At 49.3% G+C, this 18,382-nt stretch overlaps 2 protein-coding genes across 2 annotated transcripts; both read left to right on the forward strand.

Moving 5' to 3' along the window:
* Positions 1-12,264: 12,264 nt before the first annotated feature.
* Positions 12,265-13,272, forward strand: LOC134290566 (uncharacterized). Its single transcript, XM_062857728.1, has one exon. It carries the CDS (start codon positions 12,265-12,267, stop codon positions 13,270-13,272), a length of 1,008 nt encoding a protein of 335 aa, XP_062713712.1.
* A 341-nt stretch (positions 13,273-13,613) lies between these two features.
* LOC134290567 (uncharacterized) lies at positions 13,614-17,191 on the forward strand. The gene is made up of 3 exons (XM_062857729.1): positions 13,614-13,730; positions 14,274-16,292; positions 16,394-17,191. Exons 1-3 carry the CDS (start codon positions 13,614-13,616, stop codon positions 17,189-17,191), a joined length of 2,934 nt encoding a protein of 977 aa, XP_062713713.1.
* The last annotated feature ends 1,191 nt before the right edge of the window (positions 17,192-18,382 follow it).

Genomic DNA, 18,382 nt, shown 5'->3' on the forward strand with positions numbered 1-18,382 from the left:
TGAAAGTCATCATCGAGGCACTGTTTCCGACGCACGAGCCGATAATCTGGCCGCCCACACCGTACGTCAATCAGGAAAGCTACGTCGAAGAGATCAGGGTAACTAATGAAGAGTTGACCGCGGTAGCGAATGCTTTGCCAACCGAGAGAGCCCCAGGCCCGGACGGAATACCAAACGTGGCCCTAAAAGCAGCAATCCACGAGAACCCGGATATGTTCAGCAGCACATTACAAAAGTGTATACAGGAGGGCAATTTCCCTGACATCTGGAAACGGCAGAAGTTAGTGCTGCTACCCAAGCCAGGTAAACCTCCCGGAGACCCATCAGCATACCGGCCGATATGCCTGTTGGATAATGTTGGCAAATTGCTGGAAAGAGTGATCCTGAACAGGCTAACGAAGTTCACGGAGTGCGAGACCGGTCTGTCAGAGATGCAGTTTGGATTCCGTAAAGGCAGGTCGACAGTAGAGGCCATCAGAACTGTTGTGGATGCTATGGAGACGGCGCAGAAGCAGCAGCGAAGAGGAAACCGTTACTGCGCGGTGGTCACCCTGGATGTCAAAAATGCCTTCAACAGCGCCAGCTGGGTAGCAATCGCCGATTCGTTACACAGGTTGAGGGTGCCTGAGTATCTGTGCCTGATCCTGCAAAGCTATTTCCAGAATCGCACACTTACCTACGAGACAGGCGCCGGGAAGAGGAGTGTGGTTATTACTGCGGGCGTTCCACAGGGATCCATTTTGGGCCCGACCCTCTGGAATGCTATGTATGACGAGGTCCTAAAACTGGAGCTACCCAGAGGAGTGAAGATTGTTGGCTTCGCGGACGATGTGGTGCTGCTAGTGATCGGTGAGTCACGAGAAGAGGTTGAAGTATTGGCCACGGAGGCGGTAGACGTAGTGGAAGAGTGGATGCGCAGGAAGAAGCTATCGCTAGCGCACCACAAGACCGAGCTGGTGATTATCAGTAACCGGAGGACAGTGCAGCATGCACGAATGATGGTTGGCGAATGCATTATCGACTCAAAGCGTGAAGTCAAACACTTGGGAGTTATGTTGGACGATCGACTGAACTTCAACAGTCATGTCGACTATGTCTGCAAGAAAGCCACGGCTGTGATCTCAGCACTATCCCGGATCATGCCCAAAAACTCTGCGATTAGCAGCAGCAAGAGGAGGTTACTAGCGAGTGTATCATCGTCCACCGTAAGGTACGCAGCCCCAGTGTGGTCGATCGCATTGAAGACTGGAAGAAATCGCGTCCAACTTAATCGTACGTTCAGACTGATGGCGATGCGCGTGTCAAGTGCGTACAGAACCATTTCGTCAGACGCCGTGTGTGTGATAGCCGGGATGATCCCTATCTGCCTTCTACTGGAAGAAGATAGCGAATGCTACAGGGACCGAGGCACAGGAGGAGCTCGGAAGAGAGCGCGAGCCAGTACACTATCCAAGTGGCAGCAGCAGTGGGATAACGCTGTGATTGGCAGGTGGACCCATCGTCTAGTTCCCAACTTGTCGATGTGGATCACCAGAGCACACGGAGAGGTCAACTTTCACATGACTCAGTTTTTGTCCGGTCATGGGTGCTTTAAGCAGTATCTGAACAGATTCGGCCATGCCCGGTCGCCGATATGTCCTGAGTGTCGGGACACAGAAGAAACACCGGAACATGTTATCTTCAGTTGCCCAAGGTTCACGCGCCTGCGAGGAGAAATGGCAGCAATTGTCGGCGCCGACGTAAATGTGGACAATATCGTCGAGCGTATGTGCAGCGAGGAAGAAAAATGGAACGCGGTGAACAGGACTGTAGTTCAGATCATGTCGGCACTACAGCGAAGTTGGCGGGAGGAACAACGAACGGTTTCGGGAGATATTTCTTCGCCGGAGAACTCTCCGACGGAATCGGCCGGGGGCTAGCCGGGTATCACGTGTCGTCGTGTCGTACATGTTAGAAATCTGTATAGCGGAGTAGAGAATAGCATTAGGAACCGAAATGAGGAGTGTTAGTAACCGAAATTAGTCGCTAAATGGCGGCTTAATTAGTACTAACCTAGGTACTAACACATTACTAACTGGAGCCAAATGGCTCGGCATGTGGCATGGTAAATGTGGCTAACACACAAGAAGGTCGCTAAATGGCGAATGTTTAATCGAAATAGAATAACAAATTGCACGGGAGCCAAAAGGCTCAGTACGAAGACTAGAATAATAAATTGGTGATGGTGCACAAGGCACATAACGCCTCCCCTCCGAAGAAATACTGCATGGTGGTACCGGATTGGAATTTAAGGTGGAGGTGAACTAGGAGAGTGTTTTTAGTGGGTAGGCGCACATTTGAATCCCACACAGCGTCTTTAGAAGATTTTTGGACTCCTAGAATAAAAAAACACACACACACACACACACACACACACACACACACACACACACACACACACACACACACACACACACACACACACACACACACACACACACACACACACACACACACACACACACACACACACACACACACACACACACACACACACACACACACACACACACAAGGGGCAGCAGGGACAGGAGTCCAGGGGCTTGACGAACCCCCCCTTCTGCGAGTCGGGTGGAAGCTTGGGAGTTTTTCCTAAGCGAAAACCGTTCACACACCCGTGTGGATTACCACCTTTGGCTCTTCCTTCGGGGAGTGACCGAGCTCTGGCTTCCAGACAGCTCAAGCGGAGGATGCCTAGGATGTGGCGGGGTTTCAACAGTGGGCTCTGTTGGATCCTCATAAAAAGCCACACATCTGCAAGCAACTCCGTACAAGCGACCTGGTACCGCTTTCAAAGTGCCTTAGCCCAAACACCCGGAGTGCCAACCGGCACATCAGGATTGATGCCAGTAACATCCTGATTATGGTATACTGGTCAACGCAAACGACAACGGACTACGGACTTCGGATCGGATGACGACGATGGGCTGACATTCGTGCCATTCTGCTCCCTGAGTAAGGAAGGGTGACACCTACTTGAAACGGCGAGCGGGCTAATGGTGCGTCTGCCTCCGTCCCGGTAAAACCTTGGCAGGCCTCCGGATACGTTCTTCATCTGTCCATCATTTTTGATGGGTACTAGGCTCGGATGTAACACTCCCGACTTGCGCTGATCTGGCTCTGGACACGAACCCCATGAAGGTTCGTGTTCAACCCTCGCTTGGCCTCCCTGTTTCATAGACAACCAAGAGATCACGAAAGCGACTACGTACAGCGGGTGGAGATAGCGGCCCGGAGGGGGGACCCAATAACATGGAAGGAGAAAACGGAAGTAACAGCGGAAAGGTGGCGAATCCGTTCGCCAGAGGAGGATTGCTGAGGTCTCCGCCTGCCAAGGTGCAGAACCGCAGCAAGAAGCGGCTTCACAACAAAGTGCGGTACACTCGGAGCAGCTGCCGACGAATAGTGGATGGAGCGTGCCTCAACAACAGCCGAAGGTAGTTGCGGCGAAGAACTTGACGGATGACCTACACGAGTTCGTCGATAAAAAGCACAACGTGCACAAGGACATCAAGGACTTGGTGTTGAAGATTAGGAGGGCTCTCGGAGCTGCCGTGAAAGAATGGCACAGCGTGATGCAGAGAGCGGATGAGGCAGAGAGTGCATTAGCAGCGACTAAAAACGATCTTGCAGCAGCTACGCAGCGGCAGCAGCAACGACCCACGGTCGAAAATATGGAGACGCCGAAGAACCATCGGAATACTCGCTCGAAAAAAAGAGGCAGAGATACGCCAGGAGAAGAGGAAGTCCCGAAGAAACAAAGAAGTGAACGGGAGCGCGCCAGCAATCGGAGAGATGATGGATGGCGCACTGTAGAGAGCCAGCAGGCGAAGAAGAAGAAGCGAAAGGAGAAGGAAGAACAGAAAAAGGAAGAAAAGAGGAAGGAACAGGAGAAGAAAGAAAATCGCCGGCCCCCTAGGCAGAGGAAGAAGGGTGATGCACTGGTCGTCGAGGCGAAGGACAAGACGACGTACGCTGCGCTCCTCAGGAAAGTGAGGGAGGACCCGGAGCTAAAAGAGTTGGGTGAAAACGTGGTAAAGACCAGGCGCACCCAGAAAGGAGAGATGCTGTTCGAGCTCAGGAAGGATCCGGCGATTAAGAGCTCAGAGTACCGGGAGCTCATTGCGAAATCCTTAGGCAGCGAGGCCACCGTGAGAACACTTTCACAGGAGGCAGTGCTCGAGGTCAAGGATTTGGACGAGGTCACGACTGAGGAAGAGCTGAGAGCCGCATTAACCGAGCAGTGCAACTTGGAAGAACCGGTGACAATCCGAATCAGGAGATCGTTTGCAGGTACTCAGACGGCGACAATCCGACTACCAGTAGATGAGGCCAACAAGATTGTGGTAGCCGGCAAGATCAAGGTCGGATGGGCGGTGTGCCCGCTGCGACTGGCTCCCCGAGTCACCAAGAAAATGGAGAGGTGTTTCAGGTGCATGGAATTTGGTCACCAGTCAAGACACTGCAAGGGTCCAGATAGGTCCAAACAGTGCTGGAACTGCGGCGAAAACGGACACGTTGCTCGAGACTGCACGAAGCAACCCAAGTGCATGCTGTGCAAGTCGGAGGAAGGAAATGGCCACCGGACGGGAGGCTATAAATGCCCGGCCTACAAAAAGGCGAAGGCAGGCCAACAATGATGCAGATAACGCAAATTAACCTGAATCATTGCGACATCGCACAGCAACTGTTGTGGCAGTCGACAACAGAGACGAAGTGTGATGTTGCGATCATCGCAGAGCCGTATCGGGTTCCTCCTGAGAACGGCAATTGGGTAGCGGATATAGCAGGATTGGCAGCTGTACAAGTTATGGGCAGATTCCCTATAGAGGAAGTGGTGGAAAACTCTTACGAAGGTTTCGTGATCGCCAAAGTTCACGGTGTCTTCGTATGTAGCTGCTATGCGCCTCCAAGATGGACCGAGGAGCAATACAACCGGATGTTGGATGCACTCACTGACACGCTGGTAGGACGTAGGCCAGTAGTCATCGGCGGCGATTTCAACGCCTGGGCCGTTGAGTGGGGCAGCCGGCAAACCAATGCAAGAGGATATAGTCTACTTGAAGCTCTGGCGAAGCTGGACGTAAAGCTGTGCAATGTAGGAACAGTCAGCACATTCCGCAAAGACGGTCGTGAATCCATCATCGACATTACATTCTGTAGTCCATCGTTGATGGAAGACATGGACTGGAGGGTGAGTGAGGAGTACTCCCACAGCGACCACCAGGCGATCCTCTACAAGATAGGCCAGAGAGCTCCTACGTCCATACAGAGAACTAGGACTTATGAGCGAAAGTGGAAGACGAAGGACTTCGACAAGGAGACTTTTATCGAGGCACTTCGGCCAAATAGCGATGCGGCAAACCTCGACCCAGGGTGGTTGACGGAAGCGCTAGCAACGGCATGTGATGCAGCAATGCCGAAGAAGATTGAACCTAGGAACGCTAGACGCCCAGCGTACTGGTGGAATGCGATGCTCAGCACCCTTCGTGCGACTTGCCTCCGAGCCAGGAGACGAGTTCAGAGGGCAAGAACTGGTGCCGATAGAGAAGAGCGCAAGGTTGCGTTCCGTAAAGCTAGAGCTGCCTTCAAACGAGCTATCAAGCAGAGCAAGGCGAACTGTTACAAGGAGCTATGCCAGGAAGCCGACGCTAACCCCTGGGGAAATGCCTACCGCATCATAATGGCAAAGCTGAAGGGCCCAATGACGCCAGTAGAAATGTGCCCAGACAAACTGAAGGTTATCGTGGAGGGTTTGTTTCCAAAACACGATACAACAACGTGGCCACCTATGCCGTATAGCGAGGGCGATGCGGAATTTGACGTAAACCGACTGGTCTCCAACGACGAGCTCGTTGCCGTGGCGAAAGCATTGAAGGTGAAGAAGGCTCCCGGTCCGGATGGAATCCCCAACGTGGCGTTGAAAGCAGCGATCCTGGAGTATCCCGATATGTTCAGGTCAGTGTTGCAGAAATGCCTGGAGGAAGGCATCTTTCCGGATATATGGAAGGTCCAAAAACTAGTGCTGCTGCCAAAACCAGGAAAGCAGCCGGGAGATCCAGCATCGTACAGGCCGATCTGTCTGTTGGATACGCTCGGAAAACTTCTGGAGAGGATTATCCTTAACAGGCTGACCGAGTATACCGAAAGTGTGAGAGGGCTGTCCACGATGCAGTTCGGCTTCCGCAAGGGAAAATCGACGGTTGACGCAATTCGGACCGTCGTTGAGATGGCGGAAAGGGCATCCTTACAAAAACGGAGAGGAGATCGCTACTGCGCTGTGGAAACGATAGACGTTAAAAACGCGTTTAACAGCGCCAGTTGGGAAGCTATCGCCGTAGCCCTGCATAATATGCGGGTCCCCGACTATCTGTGTAGGATTCTTAGGAACTACTTCCAGAACAGAGTCCTTGTGTACGAAACCAACGCAGGACAGAGGTCGTTTAGAGTGACAGCAGGTGTTCCACAAGGGTCAATACTTGGCCCTACGCTCTGGAACGCGATGTACAACGGTGTGTTAACACTGAAGCTTCCGGCAGGTGTCATTATCGTTGGGTTCGCGGACGACGTTGTATTAGCGGTATCTGGCGAATCAATCGATGAAGTCGAAGTGCTGGTATCGGAGGCAATCGACACAGTCGAAAGATGGATGAATGGAGTGAAGCTGCAGATAGCCCATCACAAGACAGAAGTGCTCGTAGTCAGTAACCGCAAAGCAGTGCAAAGGTTGGAGATCACGATCGGAGAGGAGAGAATTTCATCGCAGCGCGCTTTGAAGCACCTGGGCGTGATGGTCGACGACCGCTTAAACTTTAACGCGCACGTTGACTACGCCTGCGAAAAGGCGGCGAAGGTGGTTAACACAGTAGCGAGGATTATGCCTAACGCGGGCGGTCCAAGAAGCAGTAAGAGGCGCCTCTTGGCAAATGTTGCAACCTCAATACTTAGGTATGGAGTGCCAGCCTGGGCTCCGGCGCTAAATACGAAGAGAAACCGTGGAAAGCTGGACAGTGTGTTCCGGCTCATGGCTATGAGAGTCGCGAGTGCATACAGAACAATCTCGTCGGAGGCTGTATGCGTTATCGCTGGTTTGATGCCCATCTGCATTACCCTAGAGGAAGACGTCGAGTGCTATCGGCGGAGTAACGCAAGGAACACGAGAGCAGCTGCTAGAATGGACTCTCTAGTGAAGTGGCAACATGTGTGGGACAATGCGGCGAACGGAAGGTGGACTCACCGACTGATTCCAAATGTGTCGGCGTGGGTGAACAGGAAGCATGGGGAGGTGAACTTCCATCTGACGCAGTTTCTGTCCGGACATGGCTGTTTCCGGAAGTACCTGTTTCGATTCGGTCACGCGTCTTCCCCTCTGTGTCCGGAGTGTGTGAACGTGGAGGAAACACCGGCGCACGTCGTCTTCGAATGTCCTAGGTTCTCGGAGATGCGCAGGGTTATGCGCGGCCTGACGGTCAACAACATTGTCGAGGAGATGTTTCGCCACGAAGACACGTGGAACGCTGTCGACAGAGCAGTAACGGGGATGCTGTCCGCGCTGCAGAGGAAGTGGCGAGAAGACCAAAGAGTATTGGGCCGCGATCGGAGTAGGCTTGATCCACCGCCGGGGACTTGACCGAGTCGTCCGTTGCGTAGTACCGGTTATAGGTCGTCGGGGCGCCGGTGAACCGGAAGTCTACCACCAACCGGAATCGCCGGGCCGACTTCGGCACCTTACTGGTCGGGATGAAAACATCGGTGTCGAGAGAACTTCCACCGTCGGGGTCTTTCTCTGTCGGAGTAGGCTAGGTCCGTCCACCGCCGGGGACTAGACCGAGTAGACCGCGAAAAAGCACCGGTGCTTGGTCGTCAGGGCGCCTGTGAACCGGAAGCCAGTCTCCAACCGGAATCGCAGGACCGACCTTGGCACCAGCCTGGGAAGTATCGGTAACGGAAAAAGTTTCAGTGTCGAGGAACTCTTCGTCGGATAGGGTAGATCCACCGTCGGGGACTATCCGAGTCGTGCACGAAAAGCCGTAGTGCTAAATGGTACACGGACGGCAATAGAATAACAAATTTGGTGTATGTTTGTACTAACTGTGTCGCTGAATGGCGATAGGTTAGATACGAACACTAGAACGATTAGAATAATAAATTTTGAAGCGACATGTGCATGAGCACAGAAAAAGAAGAGCGCATGAGCGCATTGCCCCCCCTGAAGCAGTCGCATCAGTGGTACCAGGGGGATCGAGGCAAGTAGCAGAGTTTTTCCATTCGGTTTTCTCTGCTGAGGGAGGTAGGGAGGAAAAAAAAAAAAAACACACACACACACACACACACACACACACACACACACACACACACACACACACACACACACACACACACACACACACACACACACACACACACACACACACACACAACACAATCCATTTGACGAGCATATTGTAAAAAATAATATACATACAAATGAATTCAGTTGTTTGATTTTATTGTTTCTATTGTTTCATTTGTTCCCTTAATTACCGTTCTAAATTTAAATAAAATCACTTCAACGACACTTAATTGTTTACTTGTTCTTGTTGATTCAGTTTTTTATTCCTAGTTTGTTTGAATTTCCGTTATTGTTTCAGTGTGTACCTTATGTGTTTAGATTTGGTGCGTTTAGGGATTTTAATTTCAGTCAGCGGCCGTTCGAGAAAGCCCTTGGGAGAAAGAGTCGTCAATTTAGTCGGGCAAACTTTAAAATGAACCGGTGGTCTCTCGTTCGCGAGAGTGGCGCGAGAGCCATCGCGTTTTGAGATTTGTTGCCAACGCTGGCAGCACTGGGAATTTGAACGGTGAACCGTTCTGCGATACCCCCGATCTTATCCTACGCGCAGCGAATGACATCGACCTTGCGTAGTCTACGTGCGTAACGATTGTCAGGGTGGCAGCACAGGATGTCAAAATGATAGGATGGCAAAACTATAGAGAAATCTGAAAGTCATTGTCGTAAGAATCTCTGAAAAAGTGAATTTCTAAATTAGGCAAAAATTATTTCTTGAAGTATTATTCCACGTTTGAAGCAGAAGTCGGTTTTGCTTATCACACCGATTTGAGTTCCTGGCAGTAATTTTGAAATGAATTAGATTTGATTAAGATTGTAAACAACATCAAATTGGTTTAGGTATATATCCGCATCTGAATTGTAACCTTCAAGTCGGGCGAAGGCTGAGTTGGCACTTTCAGAAGTTTGTAAGTTGACGCAATTATATTACTAAATAGCAAATGACTGTATTCCCTTCTATGATTACTAGGCTAACACTCGCCAATAACGCCAACGGTACAGATCTAGGTTGTTCAATTTAGTACAGGGTGAAAAGAAGGGCGACCAAATTGTAAGTACAATGAGTTTTGTATCTAAACCTTTATTAATAAAGCTCCATTTAGCTTTAAGATATACGGCACATCCAAACCAAGTGCGTTTTCTATAAAGAGGTCCGAATTCGAAAACCAACAAGCTTAAAGAATTTGCTTTACCACCGGAGGAGAAGATGCCAGAAACAGATCGGTTCGACTGCAAACTCTGCCGGAGGTCAAATAATGTGGACGATATGGTCTTCTGTGCGGTGTGCCAGGAATGGTATCCCTACCAATGCGTGGGAGTAACATCAGCGGTGGCTAACGAGAGCTGGATGTGCGCACGATGTGCAGCTTTGCCATCGTCTACAAGGATCGGTGAACTATTTGGAAGCGATCCTGCATTTCCGGCTACCATCGTCAACGTCCCACCAGCAAGCATCGCTGGATCATCGTCGAGCGCACCTGTGACTTCGTCCGAGCTTCCGCTCGTAACAAACGCTGGACCACAGACAAACAGACGTAACACTCTTCAAAACGGCTTGGCACATGCATTTAACGATCAATTCAAATAACATTTGATTTGCGCGATCGTTCCACCAGATGCGCTAGTGTTCGATCGCTTTGACGTTTGTCAGTGTACACGTTGCTGAATGATGCAAACGAAAATTACAGGTAATTTGTGTAGTAGTGTGCGTGTCAGCAAAATGTCAAATCGAAATCCATCATGGCCGACAGTGTCGCGCGCGGTTCTACCAACAGATGGCAGTGTGCTCATGAAAATGACACTGTGCAAAAGTTTTTGATGAATTTCCTCTAAGAATTACGTCTGTTTGTCTGTGGCTGGACTACCGCTGGCCACATCGGCGGCATCCTTAATTGTACCGTCGACTGTACCTCCTGGAGTGGTGCCGCCTGCCGTCGCTGGGCCCTCCGGATGGGTACCTGCAACGACAACTACGACTAACTATGGCCAATCTCTGCTGACGGAACAGGCGCGAGCAAGCCTGCAATGGGTTCAAGACCATCATGCATTCCTGGAGCAGCAGTTGGAGGAGAGTCATAGGAAGGATCTGGAGAGGAAGAAGGCACTGCTGGGACAGCTCACGAACAACGCCTTGCAAAGTGTTATCAGCGGGGCTGCATCAAACAGCTTCAACGAGCAGCCCGCCGCGATCGGCGGGGTCGACAATGTCGGAGGCTGGCTGGAAAGGATGATCGGCGAGATAGAAAATCTGTCAGTCACACCAGCGAGTGCGGGGCCACAGATGACAGCATCCGCAACAGTTCCACACCGACGACTACGGGTCATGGTAGCCAGTATGTATTCGAACCGTCTCTTTCATCACTGCTGCTGGGAGTACCCAGTAGTATGTCGAAGGTTTCCACAGGTTCGGTGTCTGAAGGTCAGTATAGTACTATGCCATCTATTCCTCTGTATGGGTACTCGCCACCTGGGGCGGATTATTCTCGGCAAATCAGTGGCTACCCAATCCGCAGTCAGGTGTCTTTAATGGGTTCGGTGAATGCCAATCTGACTTACGTTGTAACGGCCTGCCCGACGGTTCCAACAGCGTCAATTCCGCAGGCACAGATTTACGGTGGGCTACCAGTGAATGCAAGTGCATCCAGAACACATCTGAATCCTATCGTAGCGCAATCTCCCATGGGCGGGTATTATCCAGTGAATTCACCTCAAACACTCCCGTTACAGTACCCAGTAGGTCCAACGCAGCAGCAGTTGTTGGCGAGACAAGTTATGCCGAGAGATCTCACGCCGTTCCGAGGGGATCCTGAGGATTGGCCGCTGTTCTTCAGTGCATACACCAATTCGACGGCCGCATGCGGATACACCAACGTGGAAAATTTAGCTCGGCTTCAACGAGCGCTGCAAGGTAAAGCATTCGATGCAGTGAAAAGCCGTTTGCTTCTTCCAGCGTGCGTCCCTCAAGTCATGTCCACCCTGTACATGTTGTACGGAAGACCGGAACTGATCATCCAAACATTATTGGACAAAGTTCGCGAGACTCCTGCACCAAAGGCGGACAGATTGGAAATGCTGATCACCTTCGGCATGGCGGTTCAAAACCTGTGTGACCATATTGAGGCGACTGGGCAATAGGGCAGTTCAGACTTTAAACATGTCAAAAATTCAAAGCTCCCATATGTTCAGTACAATCGTTGGTGCTAAACTAGAGTCCTGTCAAATTTTCAGCCATTTCGGTGGTGATTTGATGGTGGCCCAAAAGCAAAATACATTTATATGGGAATTACTATGGAGAATTTTCGAAAAAGGTTCTCCGCACTGTAGAGCATTACCACATGGATGAAGTCATAGGGTCAAAGTCGAATGAAATCCATCAGATCTTAATGATGAATGTTGCCGAAGACCGGAACTTATTTCGACAATCGGGAAAAAAGTTATTGAACAAATTCTCACTCGCATGCGCATCTTTATACAGAATGTCCTGTAAGGTGTGCAAGAAGGTAACACGCATACTATGATTGCGTGTCAAGCGTGTCGACCGAGCTGTGGTCATCTGTTCAAGCATGCATGGATGAATATTGATTAATAACTTCTGTCTCGTGAGTCGAAATGAGTTGTGGTCTTCGACAACATTCATCATTGAAGTCTGAAGAATTCAATTTGACTTTGACCTTATGACTTCATCCATGTGTTGATGCTCTACAGTGCGGGGAACCTTTTTTGAAAATTCTCCATAGTAATTCCCATATAAACCTATTTTGCTTTTGGGCCACCATTAAATCACCACCGAAATGGCTGAAAATTTGACAGCACTCTAGTTTTGCACCAAGGATTGTAATGAACGTATGGGAGTTTTGAATTTTGGACATGTTTAAAGTCTGAACTGCCCTACTGGGCAAATGGCACATCTGTGTAACCCAGTTCTACTGCGGGAACTGATGGACAAGATTCCCGCTCAGCAACGCCTTAACTGGGCGCTGTACAAACAACAGTTTGCTACGGCCGATCTACGTACCTTCGCTGGATTCATGTCCATGCTAGTGGCAGCAGCCTCAGACGTCACAGTCACTACGGAATCCAAGCAGCCGCGATCGGGACGAGAAGAGCGTAGTAGAGACAAAAGCTTCCTCAATACTCACGCTGCAAGTGAGCCAACCACAAAACATGGTAATCCAGAAGATGCGCCGAAGAGGTCAGAAGTCAAGGAGGTTCTGTGCCTGGCGTGCAACGGACGTAACCACAAGGTGAAGGACTGTGCAACGTTCAAAAAGTGGGATGCAGATAGCCGTTGGAAGGTTATCCAAGATCATCACCTTTGTCGCACATGTTTGGGGAAACATGGACGCCGTCCGTGCAAGGTTCAAGCTGTTTGCGGCAAAGAAGGCTGTCAGCAGCGACACCATCAGTTGCTACACTCTGACGCACAGAAGCATCCTGCCAAGGAAGGCCAGAAGACAACGAAACACAACGAGAACTCTGGAGAAGGGCTGAACGCACACCATGCTGCCAAGAAGTCTACACTGTTTCGTATCCTTCCCGTCAAGCTATATTGGAAGGGAAAATCCGTGGAAACTTTTGTGTTTTTGGACGACGGATCAGACATGACTCTAGTCGAGCAATCGATTGCGGAACGATTAGGTATCGACGATGGTGAACCACTTCCCCTTTGCCTAACGTGGACCAGCAACGTGACCCGACAGGAACCGAAGTCCCACCGGATTCGTCTGGAGATATCTGGCGAGGGCAAAAATGATCAGTTTACCCTAAACGACGCAAGGACAATTTCTAGTCTCAATCTTCCGAAACAGACGCTGAAATATGGTGACTTGGTACGGCAATACAGTTACCTCCGTGGTCTTCCAATAACCAGTTATGAGGCAGCCACGCCAGGAATCCTAGCCAGCTAGCCAGCAAGACTCGACTCGGTTGGTCGGTCTATGGTCATACAACTGAAGGAGAAAAGGTTTCCAACTTCACGCTGCATGTTTGCGAGTGCCAGCAAGAATACCAGGGGGACCGGGATCTTCATGATATTGTCAAGCGACATTTCACGGTGGAAAGCGTTGGTGTTTCGGCTGACAAGGGGCCAGAATCAGAGGAGGACAAACGTGCCCGTCGCATTCTTGGGGAGACAACGAAACGCGTTTCAAATAGGTTTGAGGCTGGCCTGTTGTGGTGCCACGACCATGTTGAATTTCCGAACAGTTTTCCCATGGCAATGCGGCGATTAGAATGTTTCGAGCGAAGAATGAAGAAGGATCCTGAACTTCAAGCAAGCGTGCAGCAGCAGATCAACGAATACTTGGAGAACAACTATATCCACGAGGTGACACAGGAGGAAATGGAATCCACGGACCCTCGAAGGGTATGGCACTTGCCGCTAGGTGCCGTGAGAAATCCTAAGAAGCCAGGAAAAATTCGACTTGTATGGGACGCTGCGGCGAAAGTTGGTGATGTTTCGTTCAATTCCATGCTCCTCAAAGGACCTGATCTGCTGACCCCTTTCGCTTCTGTCACAGACAAACAGACGTAACACTCTTCAAAACGGCTTGGCACATGCATTTAACGATCAATTCAAATTACATTTGATTTGCGCGATCGTTCCACCAGATGCGCTAGTGTTCGATCGCTTTGACGTTTGTCAGTGTACACGTTGCTGAATGATGCAAACGAAAATTACAGGTAATTTGTGTAGTAGTGTGCGTGTCAGCAAAACGTCAAATCGAAATCCATCATGGCCGACAGTGTCGCGCGCGGTTCTACCAACAGATGGCAGTGTGCTCATGAAAATGACACTGTGCAAAAGTTTTTGATGAATTTCCTCTAAGAGTTACGTCTGTTTGTCTGTGCTTCTGTGCTGTGCAAGTTTCGCGAACGACCGGTCGCTGTGTGCGGGGATCTTAAACAGATGTTCCATCAGTTCAGAATTCGCCAGGAAGACACACACAGTCAACGGTTCCTCTACAGAGAGTATCCATCGCGTTCGGTCAAGACGTTTGTGATGGATGTTGGTACCTTTGGAGCCACATGTTCCCCCTGCCAGGCCCAATACATAAAGAAACTTAACGCGAAGGAACACGAAGCAGACTTCCCGGAAGCAGCGCAGGCGATCCAAAAGAAGCACTATGTCGACGATTATCTCGACAGCTTCGACACGGAAGAAAGGGCGATCAAGGTCGCGCTCGAAGTGAAAGAAGTTCATGCACGTGGAGGTTTCTGCATCCGGAATTGGCATTCTAACTCGAATGCACTTCTAAAACGGGTCGGGGAACCCAAAGGAACCCAACCAAAGGCCATCAGCATCGATTCGGAGGGCGAAGCAGAAAGAGTTTTGGGTCTCTTATGGCTACCAGAAGAAGACGTCATTGCCTTTGCTAACGATCAACAGCTGGATGGAGTTATACCGACGAAACGAAATATCCTGCGCTGTGTCATGAGCCTGTTTGACTCGCAGGGTATCCTGTCACATATAACGATCCAGGGACGGATGATCATCCAGGACACCTGGCGCAATCAGGTCCAATGGGACGAAGAGGTCACAGAGGCTATTCGTAGGCGCTGGCTCCGATGGACAAAACTGTTCGATGATGTCGGCCGGATGAAGCTTCACAGACCATACTTTCCTGGTTATTCCACTGCTGAGGTCGGCTCGATAGAGCTGCATGTTTTCACGGACGCAAGTGAGGAAGCATACGCCTGCGCGGGATATTTTCGGGCCACGATAATGGGAAAGGTGCGCATTACGTTGGTGATGGCCAAGGCGAAAGTAGCGCCATTGAAATCACTGTCAATACCACGCCTTGAATTGATGGGAGCCCTTCTCGGAGCTAGACTAGCTGAAGCGGTGAAAGAATATCATACTTTTTCAATTGACCGCCGTGTGATGTGGACAGACTCGAAGACAACATTAGCTTGGATCCAACCACAACATCGCCGCTACCGACAATTCGTGGCGTTCCGTGTGGGAGAAATCCTAGATAAGACCGAAGCTACCGAATGGAGATACGTTCCTACGCAGCATAACCCAGCCGACGATGCAACCAAGTGGGGTAAGGGACCCAGCACAGATATAACGTCACGTTGGTTTCGCGGGCCCGACTTTCTGTACAGTCTGGAATCAGAATGGCCGGAGCAAAGGTCTACGCAGTCTTTAGAAACGGATGAAGAATTGCGGCCCTGCATGGTGCATCGAGAGAAGCCAGTTGAGGATGTCTACCAGATCGACAACTTTTCTAAGTGGGAACGTTTGTTAAGAGCAGCAGCTTACGTCCATCGATACATCGCGAACTGTTACCACAGAAGCAAGAAGCAGAAACTGGTCATGGGATTCTTACTCCAGGAAGAGCTGCAGAATGCGGAGAACAGCCTGTGGCGGTCAGTACAGGCATCCGTTTACCCGGACGAAGTAGCTGTGCTAAAATTAGCAGGAGGGGATCAGAAGAAGCAGATTGGAAAGACTAGCCCTGTCTATAAGCTGTCTCCGTTCCTGGATAAACACGGCGTTATGCGGGTGGATAGCCGTATTGGTGCCGTTCCGTACGTCATGTACGATTTCAAATTTCCCATCATCCTGCCGCGCCACCACCACCTGACTAAGCTGATCATCGACTGGTATCACCGCCGGTATCTACACGCCAATCACGCCACAGTACTTAACGAAGTTCGTCAGCGGTTCCACGTCTCCAGTCTTCGTACGGTAATACGACAAGTAATCAAGGAGTGCCAGACTTGCAAGATAGCCAAAGCAGCTCCACTACCACCAAGGATGGCTCCCCTTCCAGCGGCACGCCTAGCGGCCATGGCACGACCGTTCTCCTACGTCGGGTTTGATTACTTTGGACCTATCCAGGTCCGGATCGGGCGCAGCTGCGTTAAACGTTGGGTGGCCTTGTTTACGTGCCTCACCGTGAGAGCCGTACACCTGGAGGTAGTTCATTCCCTCTCTACAGAATCGTGCAAGATGGCAGTCCGTCGATTCGTAGCGCGTCGTGGGTTGAGATTCGCTCAGACAACGGCACAAATTTTCAGGGAGCCAGCCGAGAGTTAAGGGATCAGATTACAGCGATCGATCAACAGTTGGCGGAAACCTTTACCAACTCGAACACGAAATGGATCTTTAATCCTCCATCCGCACCACACTTTGGCGGTTCATGGGAGCGACTCGTAAGGTCCGTCAAGGTGGCACTCGGCTCATTGTGCAGCGAAAGGAACCCGGATGAAGAGACATTGTGGACGGTCATTACTGAAGCCGAGTCTATAGTGAACTCCAGACCGTTAACCAATATTCCGTTAGAGAGCGTCGACCAGGAGGCCTTGACGCTAAACCATTTTATATTGTTAAGCTCCAGTGGAATCATTCAACCTTCTACAAAACTGGCGGAACCGACAAAAGTCACTCGTACGAATTGGAACATGGCCAGACAGCTCGTCGATCAATTCTGGCGTCGATGGATCAACGAGTACCTTCCGACGATTGCCATCAGAAGTAAGTGGTTCGACGAAGCCGAGAAGTTAAGAGTGAACGACCTTGTGCTGCTTGTGGACGAAGGCCAGCGCAACGGATGGTTGAGAGGCCGGGTTGTCGCGGTCAATCCAGGGAGTGATGGTCGCATTCGCCAGGCTACAGTTCAGACAGCTGGAGGGATATTCCGGCGTCCGGTGAGCAAGCTGGCAGTGCTCCAGGTGCAGGACGATAGTAACACAGATGTAGCGGAGCCACTGGTGCGTTACGGGTCGGGGGATGTTGCCAACGCTGGCAGCACTGGGAATTTGAACGGTGAACCGTTCTGCGATACCCCCCGATCTTATCCTACGCGCAGCGAATGACATCGACCTTGCGTAGTCTACGTGCGTAACGATTGTCAGGGTGCAGCATAGGATGTCAAAACTATAGAGAAATCTGAAAGTCATTGTCGTAAGAATCTCTGAAAAAGTGAATTTCTAAATTAGGCAAAAATTATTTCTTGAAGTATTATTCCACGTTTGAAGCAGAAGTCGGTTTTGTTTTTCACACCGATTTGAGTTCCTGGCAGTAAGTTTGAAATGAATTAGATTTGATTAAGATTGTAAACAACATCAAATTGGTTTAGGTATATATCCGCATGTGAATTGTAACCTTCAAGTCGGGCGAAGGCTGAGTTGGCACTTTCAGAAGTTTGTAAGTTGACGCAATTATATTACTAAATAGCAAATGACTGTATTCCCTTCTATGATTACTAGGCTAACACTCGCCAATAACGCCGACGGTACAGATCTAGGTTGTTCAATTTAGTACAGGGTGAAAAGAAGGGCGACCAAATTGTAAGTACAATGAGTTTTGTATCTAAACCTTTATTAATAAAGCTCCATTTAGCTTTAAGATATACGGCACATCCAAACCAAGTGCGTTTTCTATAAAGAGGTCCGAATTCGAAAACCAACAAGATTCTCTTGTGCTTATTCGACGAACGGTTACATTGGCACCCAACGTCAAAAACTATGAATTTTCTAACTAAAATAGAAAATGTTTTGTTTGTTTGAATTTTTGTATTTTTGTTCCAATTTTGTTACTATAATTTCCTTTTTAGCTTAAATTTGGTTTAAATTTGTATAGTTTTAAAAATATTTTTGAATTTATTGTTTGATTTTTTTTTATTTTTAGTTTTGATCACGGTTTTGAATTGAATTGAGTTTAATTTAGTCTTTTATTTAGTTTTGTTCAGTTTTCATTCATTTTTACAACATTTCAGACTGAATTTCGTTAAAGTTTTTGTTTTCTTTAGTTGATTTAGCTTCAGTTGAGTCAAATTTGACGCAAAGTTCTACTTTTAGCATAAATAGCATGTAAGTTGATCTTCAGACTTCTAAATTTTATATTTTAAATTGATTTTTGAGTATTTTATGAACTTTTATTTTTATTTTTTCTCGAGAATTCTAGTTTTGTATTCTATTTTAGACTTTCTTGTGTGAATTTGATAAAATTTTTGACTAATAATTGGAAAATATGTACAGAAAAACGTTTTCGACGTTTTTCTCTTT

Source organism: Aedes albopictus, chromosome 3, assembly GCF_035046485.1.
Source record: "Aedes albopictus strain Foshan chromosome 3, AalbF5, whole genome shotgun sequence".
Lineage (NCBI taxonomy): Eukaryota > Metazoa > Arthropoda > Insecta > Diptera > Culicidae > Aedes > Aedes albopictus.

Bases quoted from the DNA above. Each gene is read 5' to 3' on its own strand.
- LOC134290566 (XM_062857728.1), top strand. From the start codon at position 12,265: ATGGCACATCTGTGTAACCCAGTTCTACTGCGGGAACTGATGGACAAG.
- LOC134290567 (XM_062857729.1), top strand. From the start codon at position 13,614: ATGAAGAAGGATCCTGAACTTCAAGCAAGCGTGCAGCAGCAGATCAAC. The intron at 13,731-14,273 runs GTATGGCACTTG...GATCTTAAACAG, and splicing joins AATCCACGGACCCTCGAAGG to ATGTTCCATCAGTTCAGAAT. The intron at 16,293-16,393 runs GTAGTTCATTCC...ACAAATTTTCAG, and splicing joins TGAGAGCCGTACACCTGGAG to GGAGCCAGCCGAGAGTTAAG.